The sequence below is a fragment of the Sebastes umbrosus genome, chromosome 13 (genome assembly GCF_015220745.1).
Source record: "Sebastes umbrosus isolate fSebUmb1 chromosome 13, fSebUmb1.pri, whole genome shotgun sequence".
Taxonomy (NCBI): domain Eukaryota; kingdom Metazoa; phylum Chordata; class Actinopteri; order Perciformes; family Sebastidae; genus Sebastes; species Sebastes umbrosus.
In genome coordinates, this window is record NC_051281.1 from 1,240,141 (window position 1) to 1,254,960 (window position 14,820).

General features: G+C 42.2%; 1 protein-coding gene across 1 annotated transcript in view; it reads left to right on the forward strand.

Annotated features, from left to right (window-relative positions):
- Positions 1 to 14,820, forward strand: part of pdia5 (protein disulfide isomerase family A, member 5) — an 80,653-nt gene that overhangs the window by 47,063 nt on the left and 18,770 nt on the right. The window contains exons 11-12 of the mRNA XM_037790773.1: positions 2,060 to 2,131; positions 5,411 to 5,547. Coding sequence (XP_037646701.1) covers positions 2,060 to 2,131; positions 5,411 to 5,547 — 209 coding nt within the window. The remainder of the gene's footprint in view (positions 1 to 2,059; positions 2,132 to 5,410; positions 5,548 to 14,820) is intronic.

The following is a 14,820-nucleotide window of genomic DNA, read 5'->3' on the forward strand; positions in this document are numbered from 1 at the left end:
TACCCTTTCATTCATGCAGATTAATACTAGCCAATACTCTCTATCAATTAAACAATACAACTCTTTCAGGTCCTTGCTGTGTCCTTTAACCGAGAGAAACACCCAACAGGCTTCGTTTGACATTTCCTTGACTTGATTTTTACAGCAACAGAGATAAAGAGTCATAAAACACGCTGATTGAATTCCAAGCGGCTCACTTAAAATGCACGTTTTAAAACCCCGAATCCAGTGTGTGTGATCGTGCATCACCTTTAATAGTGTCCGCTCTGTATCTCCGGTCGTCACCTCACCACCCCTCTGTGTGTTTGCAGAGTCTCGCTGCCCAGAGCCAGTGATCCTCCGGGCCCCGGGCCCCGGGCCCCGGGCCCCGGGCCGAGCCACCGCCGCCTCCCAGCCTTCATTTAGTCACAGCGAACTGCAGAGTAGATAAACTTCAACACTACGAAGCAAATCTGCTGAAGTTTTGGATCTTCCAGCTCATTTCAAATGCATTACAACGGGACGGGTCACTGGCATTTCTTATACGCACTTTTAAGCTAACATATAAAATACAAGACAGAGGAAACAGTGTTAGTCATTACTGAACTTTTCATCAGAGCCTTTTTGGCTTTTAGCTGTTATATTTTGTCTTTTTATCCATCACACATGACCTGGAGTAAGACTGGTATACATGGAGGACAGAATCAAAATAACAAATAATTTCTATTTTCTATTCTATATTTATAAAAAATTAAATCAATAAATGACTTGATAAATAAATAAATGTCATTGAATATATTAAAAATAATATTAAAAATAAATGTAGCCATTAATTAATTGATCAAATTTGACTTAAATTTATATTTTAATTTTTAATGTGCTTCTTTATTTGTTTATTTCTTTTTATATTAAGTCCCTTATTTATTCAGGCTTCTGTTTAATTTTTGCTTTTATTTATTTACGAATATTTTTTTAATTTGTTTATTTATTTTTGCATTTATTTTGTATGTATTTTGACTTTTATTTATTTATTTAATTGATAAAATGTGACATAAATTGATATTTCTGTTTTAATGTGCTTCTTTATTTATTTATCTTTGTATTAATTCCCTTATTTATTTACTCTTCTGTTTAATTTTCGCTTTTATTTATTTACATATCTATTTTTATTATTATTTTTATTTTTTTATTTACTTTTACATTTATTTTAAATTTATTTATTTATTTGTGCACTTATTTTTTATTTATTTTCATGTTTATTAGTTAATTAATTAATTAATTAAATTATTTATTTATGCACAATTTCCCATTGCATTTCACCCCTTATTCATTTCCCAAAACCTATTTATTTCTGTATTCTTTTCTTTACACATTTCTTTTTACATTTCTTTTTTTACATTTCTGCCTCATTATGCAAATGAGTCACTCAACGTGTGTGATCATGGGATCAGAGCGCAGATAATAGTTTGACTTTATGCTAAAAATAAAATACATAAATAAAATAATAAATAAATAAATACATTTCAAATTAATAAAAATAAATATATAAATAAATAAAAGGGGAAATTAAACAAAAGAGTTGATAAATAAGTGAATTCAATACAAAGATAAATAAATAAAGAAGCAAATTAAAACAGAAATATCAATTTATGTCACATTTTATCAATTGATTAATGGTTACATTTATTTTTTATATTATTTTTGCTGCATTTAGTGACTTATTTATTTATTTATTTATTTTGGGAGGTTCCGTCCTCCATAGGTTTATACTTCAGCGTTACATTTGTTTAATTCATTCTAGATTTTATTTAGTCTTATTTTGTTAAAATAATAATAAACACTGTTGTATTAACGTCTACCTCTATACTACAGGCAGTGAGTATATAATAGTCAGAACACAGATTCTTGGTGGAGTATTCCCTCTAAATAATGAAATATGTTTCAGAAGTATAACCTTGTTGTTTTGTATTAAATGACAGATATAACATTGGGTGTGGTTTTAAAGCTCTTTGAGTCATAATCGTGTCGTGTTGCTGACAGATGGTTCAGTGATCATCTTGTTCTTGTTTTTGTGTTTCAGAAAGGGGAAGTTCCTCTACCACTATGAGAACTACGGAGCCACAGCCAAGGACATCGCTGACTGGATGAAGAAGTGAGTGTCATCCTAATTCACCCTCTGAAACATGCATTTAGACCTGTTAAAGGGACAGTTCAGGTGTTTCCTCAGACACCGGAAAAAATCAATCTTTAGGTTCAGTTAGGTTCAGTGTTTAGGTGTCTTAAATGTGTTTAGCTGCTGCCCCCGTCCACAGCAGTACATTACTTTACTCCAAACTCCATCTACTGTAGTAATGCACCGACTACAGAGAGGTAGCTCATACAACCACACTTCAAAGCATCCAAACTATCCCTTTAAAGTGCAGACTTGAAGATGTTCTAATAAAAAAGAACGGAGCTTTCTCCCTTCTGTCTCCAGTCTGGCATCACCTCCTACTTCTCCTACTGTGGTCTTCATCACAGCTCCTCCTTCTCCTACTGTGGCCTCCATCACACCTCCTCCTCCTTCTCCTCTGGTCTCCATCACACCTCCTCCTCCTTCTCCTACTGTGGTCGCCATCACAGCTCCTCCTTCTCCTCTGGTCTCCATCACACCTCCTCTTGCCTCTCCTCACCCTGACTCACCCTGACTCACCTTGCCATGCTGTCATCAATCTACACCTGCTCTGTTGTTGTCTCATTTTTCTTTCTCACCTTGCCTCTCGCTCTCTGCCCGTAACCCCGTGTCTTCTCCCACCACGGCTTGTTTCTCCTCCTCTCTCCTCCATCTCTCTCTTCTTTTCCACCGGGCCTGTCCACGGGGCTGCAACCAGAGGGCACCGAGCAGAGCTTTTCACAGCTATCGCAGGAAACGGAGCGAGACAGGCAGAGGATGTATTCTAGCTACGCTCTCTTTAACCCAGAGGCATAACACCTCCCTCCCCAGTCCTAAACCTTCACTGCTGCTCTGCTTATCCACGGCCCAGCAGGCTCGCTATCAGCCCATCATGCTGACGGGATTTTACAGTATAATTACACCTCATATATCAGTAAAAAACAAACATTTGGTCTGTTTCCTCTCCGTCTCTCCGATAGAAAACTAGAATAATGTGTCATGAATGGACCGACCTTCATTTGCACATTAAATATGTTCCATATGGTGTAAAGGTGGCGGACCGGCCTCCTGCGAGCCTCATCACATCTGTGATGTGTTTGTCATGTCGGAGGAGGAGATGCTGCAGACGAGGAAAAGAAGGTTTTTGTAATAACAGGTGTTGAGAGGTCTTTCCAGACGGTCTGATTTGCTGCGTTCATATTTAGAGACGTGTAAAACTCCATTCGTCAGATATTTTATCTCCTCTGACCTGTTTTTCACCTCCACTTCTCCTCCCAAGTTTTGATGAAGTTTGCTCTTGCCTTCAGATTCAGCTATCTCAATTCTTTATTTCTTTTATCTCCCTCTTTGTTTCACCAGATTAAATCATTAGCTTGCCGTGCACGGATTTTAGCTATAGAGGTCAGAATCTGAAAGTTAAGGCCTTCACACACCGACAGCGTTTTCTTTTCTTTCGTGTGATCAATGTACTTTGTCAAACTGTTGTTTTTGTGAGTAGTACTTTCACACAATGCATGATTATGGAACAACAACAACACGGAGCCTCCATAGTCTGAACTGAGACGACAAACTTTATTACTCCTTTCAACCTTGACGAAGGCAGCGCAGACCAGATCCACTCCTTCTGTTCTTCCTTTTCACAATAAGTGCCCCGGACTCAGGCTGGGCAATATGGAGAAAATCAAATATCACGATATTTTTGACCAAATATCGATATTGTAGAGTTGATTATTGGTGCTTTTATAAAATATTTACACATTAAGATGTTTGATGAATAATCATCAGTAATGTGGATATAATGACTAAGTGGGTAAAGACAAATAATAGAACAGCTAGAACAGTCTGGTAAGCTCAGAAAATAATATCAGTTTACTGTTATGCAGCCTTTAAAACCAGGAAAAGACAACACTTAAGATATCCAAAATATAAGATGATATCTAGTCTCATATCATGATATCAATAAGAAATATAATATAATGTAAATAATGCTGTCAAAGTTGGTTTGAATTAACGCAACATGTGATTTTAAGGTTGTAGCGGCTCAGTTTTTTTAAATCTAGAGTGAAGATACTGGTGTCATATGAAACTATAAAACCTGATGAATCCATCGGTACCAACCATGTCAGACTAGCTGGTCATGAAGGAGGATAAATAACACTCCTAACTTACACTAAATGTTGGAGAGGAAAAACTGTCATTTCCATTTTCAAAGGGGTCCCTTGACCTCTGACCTCCAGATCAGGGAATGTAAATGGGTTCTATGGGTACCCACGAGTCTCCCCTTTACAGACATGCCCACTTTATGATAATCACATGCAGTTTGGGGCAAGTCATAGTCAAGTCAGCACACTGACACACTGACAGCTGTTGTTGCCTGTTGGGCTGCAGTTTGCCATGTTATGATTGGAGCATATTGTTTTATGCTAAATGCAGTACCTGTGAGGGTTTCTGGATCAATATCTGTCATTGTTTTGTGTTGTTGATTGATTTACAATAATAAATATATACATACATTTACATAAAGCAGCATATTTGTCCACTCCCATGTTGATAAGAGGATTAAATACTTGATAAATCTCCCTTTAAGGTTCATTTTGAAGTCCTTGGTGATGATATCTGTCCTCTGCAGCAGTGTCTCACCTATAACGGGGTAGAGCATCATTGGTTTGGTTGTATAGAAGCAGCTCAGGACAGAAGAGCAACTAAAGATGTCACCTGATAAGACCTGAGAGTAGCTTCAGGCCCTGATAAACCCTGATCCCAAAGCTTTATAAAGATATATATATATGTATATATATATCAGAGAGATGTATATTAGACTGATGACATTCTGGATTAAAGGTACGTGTTTGGAGGAGATGCAGTTCCCCCGATGCTCAGTTGTAGTTTTTAGTTTTCAGATATCCGGCCTCCTGCGGCTCCACAGCGTCGCCGGCTGAGGCCGGTTTGTGATTGCAGATTGAAGATTGCAGAAGGGGAATGTGTGTGTGTGTGTGTGAGTGTGTGTGTGTGTGTGTGTGTGTGTGTGTGTGTCTTTTTAAATGACTTGCACTTGTTTATATCTGTGTCCACTCGTTCTTGGCGTTGCAGCATTGTTCTCTGTCACCAGGGCGGGGCTGCCTCGGTCCAGATGTGCGTGCATGTGTGTGTGTGGTACACTGGGTGGAGGGTGGGCTACAGCTGTGTCTGATTTCTGCTCCGTACACATTAAACACGCCAGCTGGAAAGTGTCTGTTCTTTAAAACGTCCACTCACCTCTGTCTCCTCTTCCTGTTTCAGCCCTCAGCCCCCCCAGGAGAAGGCCCCCGAGGTGCCGTGGGCAGAGTCGGACTCTGCGGTCTTCCACCTGACCGACGACACCTTCGACAGCTTCCTGGAGGAGCATCCTGCAGCCCTGATCATGTTCTACGCCCCCTGTGAGTAACTAAGCACGGCTGCAACCACTGATTAGTTTCATAATCAATCAATTATTTGATCCATACAATGTCAGAAAATCCTGAAAATGAACATCACAAGCACTCAGAGATGAAGTCTTTACATTTTTCTTTTCCAACAAAACAGTCTTAAACCACAAAAATATAACATTTACATAAACAGTAAATTCTCACAGTAACTAAAAGCAGCAGATGTTTGGCTCTTCTGAGGAACAACTGGAACTGTTCAGCTTCCCTCCCTCCTAGTGTTTCTAACTGGTATTATTGTCGGCGCCGCTGTCGGATCTCTTTCCTTTTTGTCCTCAGAGCGACTACTAGCGACAGATTTAGCAACTTATTCAGACCATCAGGGGAAAAGCGTGATATATGTTCAGATATATATTATACTGTAATTCGTTCCCAGTGTTGCTCAGAGTAATCACAGTCAACAGAACGAGGTCTCTCCCTCTCCTCTTGGCAGTCTCTCCATTGCTGCAACGACACACTAAGCTTTATGTTATCTGGCGTCTTTTGGAGCTAGTGCTACTTTCATTGGAAGAGTTGTTAACGCTGCACAGTTTGAAGTTGTTGAAGTAACTGGGGATAGCTGCTGATAGCTACCAGGGAAAACTGAAGGCGCTATCCTCTTCCTGTTTTGGTTAATGCACTTCCTTTGTGCCTTTAATGGAGCCTTCATTTTCCTGGGAATCGTACTCGATGGCAGCGAGGCTTAAGACAAGTTCACACTACACAACCTGCTGTCTTGTAATCGGGAGTCTTTAAGTCGTTGTGGTTTCACACTACATGACTGACCGGAGACAGGTCACACTACGAGATCTTTCATCAGGAGGAATCTCCCTGATACGGTCTCCAAACTTTGTTTAGTCATGAAAACAAGAGGAAAATACGATGAATGAGGTGATACAATACGTGAGACACATTGCTGATGTTGGCACATGTGTTTAGAAAATAGTCTGTTTCCACCGGCTTCCACTCTCTGTTTTACTATTTACTCCTCTAGATGCAACATCAAATGAACCACATCCAGTAAGTTCCTGTAGTTACAGGCGACCCCTCCTCCCACAGGTTTACCCTCAACCATAACCATGGATATTTAGCATGCTAGATATCTGGGATGTGTCTGCGAGGCATCGGCGAGCGTCTCAGTCTCTCTTGTTTAGAAGAGAAACCAGCAAACTGGGGAAACTCTAACAAGATGGTTATGGTTAAGGCTAGGATAGGATAGGATAGGTCGTCGGGCAGCGAGTCTTGCAAGAGTTTTTCCAGATCTCAGATCAGAGTTCGCAATTTGCAGGTTCCCTTCTAGACACGACCGAGCCTCTGGGCATCGCAACTTTGAGCAGTTCACACATGGCGCTCGAACGCCGATGTGCGAGCGGTGAACAAACGCCAACTGGCATCTGATATGGGGCTTCGGGGAGCAGAAAATCCGTGCTGAAGTGGTGTAGTGTGAACTAGGCATTATAGGGAACCAATCTAAATACTGATGGTGTCATTATTCTATAGATAGTTAATACATTCTGCAATCAATATTTACTCCATAATGAGAAGTTAAAGCCAAAAACTGCTCAATTGACACTTTAAATCATTAATTATCAAAATTGTTGTTTGAGTAAAACGTTATTCAAACTAATCTTTCTGCTCTAAAAAGAGAAGTGAAACTCCTGCATCAGTTCTAAGTAGAGGAAGTATTAAAGTCCTCCAGGAATAACCAGACTAGCTGTGTGCTAATAAAAGAAAGTTGAGCTTGATAAGACTGAGGTTATCTATACCTTCCTACTGTCAGAAAATCCCATGAAAAGACCAAAACCACCAACGCATTAGTCCGTCTCTCCTCTCCTGTCTGAGTCTCTCAGCCCAGTGGTAACACTGTAGTTTTTAACAACTGTTGGTGTGAACGCAGCATTAGTTTTGGTCTTTTCATGGAATGTATTGACAATAAAAATATACTGTATATAAGCTATTGTCCTTTAACAAGCTGCTGTTCACCATCAGAAAGAGAAAAGTAGTTTCACCAGTAAGATATGTGCAGCAGCGTGTCAGAGGAGCTTCTCATTCCTTCCTGCTGTGTAAAACATGATCTTACTCTGTTGTTTAGTCACACAAATAACATCACTGTTTCACTGTCAGGATCAGCACTAACAGTCACTGAGACTGGGAATGAAAAACAAACCCTGCAGTAACTCTATCTGTTTGTATCGTCCTCACAGCAGAATGCTTCATCGCTGCCATATGGTTCACATAAGCCTGCCTGTCGCTGTATTCACGCACCGTTCCGCCGTTGTTACGCACAGCTTTGTAAACATGCCACATTCTGTCGTCGGGGGGGTTACATGGTTTCTTCCAGCTCCAGATTGCTTCGCTTGGGTCCGGCCGTCCTGCGTGTGAGAGCGAGCAGAGGAGATGTGGCGTGTTGATGAATGCGACCCAGAGCTGTAAAAATCATGCAAATACATTCACCCTATTTAGAAACATGTTCAGAGTGCAGCAGCTACACGACACTCTATTGTTAGAGCTTTACTTCTGACTACATCACCTCCACCTGCTCATCCTCCCTTCCCCCTCCACGCTGTAAATGCATAAATAAGAAGAGCTTTCACCATGATGATGATGATGATGAGTCATTGTTTTTATGAAATTTCATCACATAGTTAGCTGCAGAGTTTTCATCCCTCCAGGTTGCTGGGAGCGCTGCTCTCCACCCAGAGGGCAAACACACTCTCCAGCTGTTAAAGTGATAAAAAGACATCCTGAACTCCCTCACTCCGCTACATCCACTCTCTCATTATTCACCGCCTAAAGCTCCATACGATTCTTAGTGCTAATATTTAAACTAACTTCTGCCAGTTGGCAAGTCAAAATGTCATGATGTCAGATTTCTGTAACGTTGATCCGCCAAATAAGAAAGAAAGAGCCAAGTGACATAACTTCATCTCAGTCTGTTGGGATGTAAAAACAACCATCAGACCAGGATGGACCTCCGTCGATCCGGTAAAACAAAAACACTAAAGATGTTTCCTGTTTGACTTTAATTCCTAATAATAAATAAAACAAACTTCCTGTAGATGTGAAGTTTCTCAAAAAGAGAGAAATGACGAGTATCAACAGAGCTTTACCTTCCTGATAGTCACACTGAGCCTTCACTAGGTTTTACATTCATATTGAGTATTATATCATATTTTCACTTTTATACATAGACTGTATAGAAGAAGTGGACGTAGTCACCGTGACGTAGTCACCGTGACGTAGTCACCGTGACATAGTCACCGTGACATAGTCACCGTGACGTCACCCATTGGTTTGTGGACTACCATTTTGAAGCCTCGAGTTTGGCATTTTGTCCGTCGCCATCTTGGTTTTTGTCCGTCACCATCTTGGTTTTTGACCGTCGCCGTCTTGGTTTTTGGCCATCGCCATCTTGGTTTTTGGCCCCCGCCATCTTGGTATTTGGCCATCGCCATCTTGGTTTTTGGCCCCCGCCATCTTGGTATTTGGCCATCGCCATCTTGGTTTTTGGCCCCCGCCATCTTGGTATTTGGCCATCGCCATCTTGGTTTTTGGCCCCCGCCATCTTGGTTTTTGGCCGCCACCATCTTGGTTTTTGGCCGCCACCATCTTGGTTTTTGAACGTCGCCATCTTGGTTTTTGGCCCCCGCCATCTTGTTTTTTGTCCGTCGCCATCTTGGTATTTGGCCATCGCCATCTTGGTTTTTGGCCCCCGCCATCTTGGTTTTTGGCCGCCACCATCTTGGTTTTTGAACGTCACCATCTTGGTTTTTGGCCATCGCCATCTTGGTTTTTGGCCGTCACCATCTTGGTTTTTGGCCGCCACCATCTTGGTTTTTGAACGTCACCATCTTGGTTTTTGGCCGCCACCATCTTGGTTTTTGGCCGTCACCATCTTGGTTTTTGGCCGCCACCATCTTGGTTTTTGAACGTCACCATCTTGGTTTTTGGCCGTCACCATCTTGGTTTTTGGCCGCCACCATCTTGGTTTTTGGCCGCCACCATCTTGGTTTTTGAACGTCACCATCTTGGTTTTTGGCCATCGCCATCTTGGTTTTTGGCCGTCACCATCTTGGTTTTTGGCCGCCACCATCTTGGTTTTTGAACGTCACCATCTTGGTTTTTGGCCGCCACCATCTTGGTTTTTGGCCGTCACCATCTTGGTTTTTGGCCGCCACCATCTTGGTTTTTGAACGTCACCATCTTGGTTTTTGGCCGTCACCATCTTGGTTTTTGGCCGCCACCATCTTGGTTTTTGGCCGCCACCATCTTGGTTTTTGAACGTCACCATCTTGGTTTTTGGCCGCCACCATCTTGGTTTTTGGCCATCGCCATCTTGGTTTTTGTCCGTCACCATCTTGTTTTTTGGCCATCGCCATCTTGTTTTTGTACAACCAGAAGTGACACGAGGGGGTGGAGCTAAGTACAACCAAACGCTAAATACGACATTTTTATTTAAATTAGAAATTAAAGTTTAAAATGTTTGAGTTTGATCCGAGCAGGAAGCCGACTAGTCCTCGCCGTCCTTCTGTGGCGTCCTCGCTGTCCTGAACTCGACTCACCCTGCAGACAGCAGCCAGTCAGCCAACACTCACCTCAAGGCCACGGGCAGTCAGCTAAAACTAACTGCATCACATCTATTCAGCACTCACACACACACACACACACACACACACACACACACACACACATAAATATCTCTGCACCTATCAAACACATATTTCATACCGTGACACAAACATTTATTGCACACAATTACACCGCATATCTCTGTCTCACACACACATACACACACACACACACACACACACTCACACACACTCACACAGACGGATGCCCAGCCTTGCTGCTTCGATGCAGTTTCGTAATGGCCCCGCTGTCAGAGTGAGATTAATGGTCTCCCAACCACCGCCATCAGCTCGCATTTCTGTCCACTTCTCAGCGCGGCCGTTCTCACCGTCCTCTGAACAGCACTCAGCGGGGGTTGTTTGCGTGCGGCTCCTTCCGGCGGCGAAAACCTCCGACTGAACGCTCTGTTTCCCAGCGAGAGGCTGATTATGTTCCAGACCAAAAACAACAGTTCGCCTCTGCCAGCGTTGTTTGAAGAAAAGCACAGCGAAGTGTTGAATAGAAAGTGTTGATACGGCTGTAAATGACAACGTTTGATCCCTAAATGATTGTGTTCAGGCTCGGGCTGGGTATCGTTTAAAAAATTATGCTAGTACCAATACCAGTACCCTTAAAAAGAAAAGAGAAACAGGCTGCGTTGTATTTTAATTAGGGTCGTAAGCTGCCTTTTTTACATTCAAAGCTACTTCTATTGAGGTTTTTTGGATGAAGCTTCAAACGTTCAACTTTCTTTAATGTATATAACTCGTCAGTTTTGTTAGATTGCAGCTAGACCGCCCCATTAATGCAGGTCTGTCCTTTGTGTGTGACGAGTGGAAGAGAAAAAGTGTTTTGACCGTTGTTTTTTGAAAGGCTAAATGCCAACAAATATGGATTAAAGCAGTATGTTGTGTTAGATAAAAACGTGAATCTTTTTTCAATAGATTTAGAGTCTTGGACTGAGGACTGAATGAGAACATTACAGAGACAATGGCTAAATATTAACCTAAACTTATTACAAAATTGCACAATTAAAATATGAACAAATCATTTACAAGAATTGAACCCAATTGACCTGCTGCTCTATAGTTATTGGAAACGTTTTGGATCGACAATCCTACGCAGACGCCATGCGCAATATGCAGATATATTCGGTCGGGAATGTCTGCTCTACTCTTATTTTATTTCTATGGTGCACACGTTCAAAGAGAATGAATTGAATTATATCACATAACGTCACTATCAGCTGAATATTGTACCTTTCTGTTCTATAGCTCAGAAACAGGACAGCGTTACTGGTGTTGCTCTGTATAACTCCGAGGTAGTCGTGTCTGTATTCATGTGTGTGTTCACATGTGTGATTTCTTTTCAACAAATGTGTGCGAGCTGTGAGCGTAATGAATGAATAAACTCCTGGAGGTGTGTTTAATATTGCATGAGCAAACATTTTATTTTTGGATCTGAAGCGAGTTAACACAATATTTGTCTCACACAATGCAGGAGATGTTTCGTCTTAAGATGTAATGAATATGCTGTTTGATCAGGGATGAGCGGTGTGTTTTCTGTGCTCGTAGCTGCCGCTGTGCACAGATGCATGAAACAAAGTTGGTACGTTTCCAGACCTGGTAAATTGTCCTTGTCAAGAACAGTTCAGGAATGCCTTTCTTCAATATACAATGCAGAGCTGGCAGCGGCTATAAATCAAGTGCGATATGCCCGTTGGATAAAAGAAGCTGCTTCTCTTTCAGCTGCGTCGCTCTAGTGTGTGATCATCAGATTGTGTTTGAGCTCAGCGGAGGAACGGAGTGACTAAAAGGACTTTGTCTGACCCTTCAAACTGATGAGTAAGAGAGAAAACCAAATGTCCGTCCTGTGCTCTGCATCAGCCGCATTCAGAACGAGTGGTGCATGATGGGTACGGTCAGTGTGTGTGTGGGGGGGGTTACAGAGACACACTGAAATACTGCTGACTCAGACTGGAGGGGAGAAGAGCTCACTGTACTGTAGCTGTAATAAAAACTGATACACGCTCAAAAGGAAAGAGGCTGGAGAGTTTCCTCAGTGAATGTTAGATGTTCGGGTGTTTGTAAGGTCGTCTGCTCCGGGTCCACTGCAGCAGGAAGCTGAGCGATGCTAAACTCAGACCTAATAACGTCCTGATGCACCAGCTGCAGCCCGAACTACGGCTGGGTATCGGCCGAAATAATCCAGTACCAAGTAGTATCGAGGGGGACCCCTTTGAAAACAGCCATGCCAGTTTTTCCCCGTCAAAATTTAGTGTAAGTTTGGAGCGTTATTTATCCTCCTTCATGACAAGCTAGTATGACATGGATGGTACAGATGGATTCATCAGGTTTTATAGTTTTACTATGATACCAGTATCTTCACTCTAGCTTTAAAACACAAGTTGTGTTAAATCTGATTATTACACAGCTTTGTTGGATACTTGATTCTCCGTCGATCACGGCGTTGTAGGGTCTGTTATTTCTTTATAACAGATCGTTGCTATGGCCGCAGTTCTGATGCCGGACTCTGGAGAACTGTTTTTTGTGTAAAATTTGATTTCTTCAGTAAGTAGTTGTGTAATAGGTGGGATAATGTACAGCTAGCGGGTCATTGTTGTAAAATAAACACCTTCAGTCCACCGCCGCATCGCCCTGTTGAGGTTTATTTCACAACAATGACACGGCTCGCTGGCTAGCTCGCGACCGCCGCTCTGCCGGTGTCGTCACGGAAATGTAGCATACATCCTGGTTACACAGTTATCTCTGTCAGCACTGCGAGGTGTGAGCTGTCGTCGTGTTGAGAGCCGTGTGGAGGCAATAGATACACTCTGAATTCTGTACAGAGCAACTTAAGTGTACACCGCTTTACCTCGCTGTCAGACAGTCCTTTCTGACGGGGAACTGAAGCTGTTATCTATGCTCTCTTCAAAGCCACCAGACTCCGTTAGAAAAAACGGCAATTTTACCTTACAGAATCTTGGTTTTTGGCTGCCACCATCTTAGTTTTTGTCCGTCACCATTTTGGTTTTCGGCCGTCACCATTTTGGTTTTTGGCTGCCACCATCTTAGTTTTTGTCCGTCACCATTTTGGTTTTCGGCCGTCACCATTTTGGTTATTGGCCGTCACCATCTTGGTTTTGGCGTCACCATTTTGTTTTTTGCCGTCACCATTTTGTTTTTTGCCGTCACCATCTTGGTTTTGCGCCGTCACCATTTTGGTTTTTGGCTGTCACCATTTTGGTTTTTGGCCGTCACCATCTTGGTTTTCGGCCGTCACCATTTTGTTTTTTGCCGTCACCATTTTGGTTTTTGCCGTCACCATTTTGTTTTTTGCCGTCACCATCTTGGTTTTGGGCCGTCACCATTTTGGTTTTCGGCCGTCACCATCTTGGTTTTGGCCGTCACCATTTTGTTTTTTGCCGTCACCATTTTGGTTTTTGGCCGTCACCATTTTGGTTTTTTGCCGTCACCATTTTGGTTATTGGCCGTCACCATCTTGGTTTTGGCCGTCACCATTTTGTTTTTTGCCGTCACCATTTTGTTTTTTGCCGTCACCATCTTGGTTTTGGGCCGTCACCATTTTGGTTTTTGGCCGTCACCATTTTGGTTTTTGGCCATCACCATTTTGGTTTTTGGCCGTCACCATTTTGTTTTTTGGCCGTCACCATCTTGGTTTTTGGCCGTCACCATTTTGTTTATTGGCCGTCACCATTTTGGTTTTTGGCCGTCACCGTCACCATTTTGGTCACCATCTCTTTGACAGCCCTAATAATAATAAACAACAGGCTAAATTCACACTTTGGCTCCTACACGACTAATCGACTCGAGATATCTCAGTCAGCTGAGACCAAAACAACCGTTTAATCGACTAAGAGGAGGTATCCCTAATCGACCAGCTCTAACACCTCCACCCGTCTGTCTTTCCTTCTCTCACTTCATCCCTCGTTCACAGCAGCTCTACGTCGTCTCTCTCAGTTTGCCTCCAACATGCGTCCTCAGACTCAAACACACAGCCGTGCCTGAGAGGGAAACATGTAGTGAGTAATCAGACATGACTGAAGTCTCCTGGTAAACATCAGAGACGCTCTTGTCATCTCACTTCCAGTTCCAGCAGTAAACCCTCCGACGGAGACGGGCCGGGGTGAAACGGCAGAAACACACCAGAGGGTTTCCAGCTGTTAACGCGCTGATTGAAGCCGACAGCTCCACCATGTAACGCTGTGTAAAGATTACACCATTAAAGCTCCCGGCGTTGGCTTTATGGACGCCGTTTCCTCAGGAATACACACTCATTTATAATCTGATAGACTGAGGTGATTCCTTCATCGGTCTCATTCACTCTGACTCATATTAATTAATATTTACAGAAGCTCTAAATGAACATGATTCAATCATTTTTAATGCTGTTATCTAGAGATCTTGATTTAATTATGTCGTTAACTAGAAAACGAGCTTTGTTATCTAGAGATAACGGCATAATTAACTCGTTATCACAAGAAAACAAAAGGTTGTTTTTTTTTATTGCTAATAATGTATTTGGGAAAGTTTGTGACCCGGCAGCCATGTTGAGATCAGTTGGGGAAATACCAAGCATATACCAATAGGCATTACAGTAACAGAATATTGATTCATATCT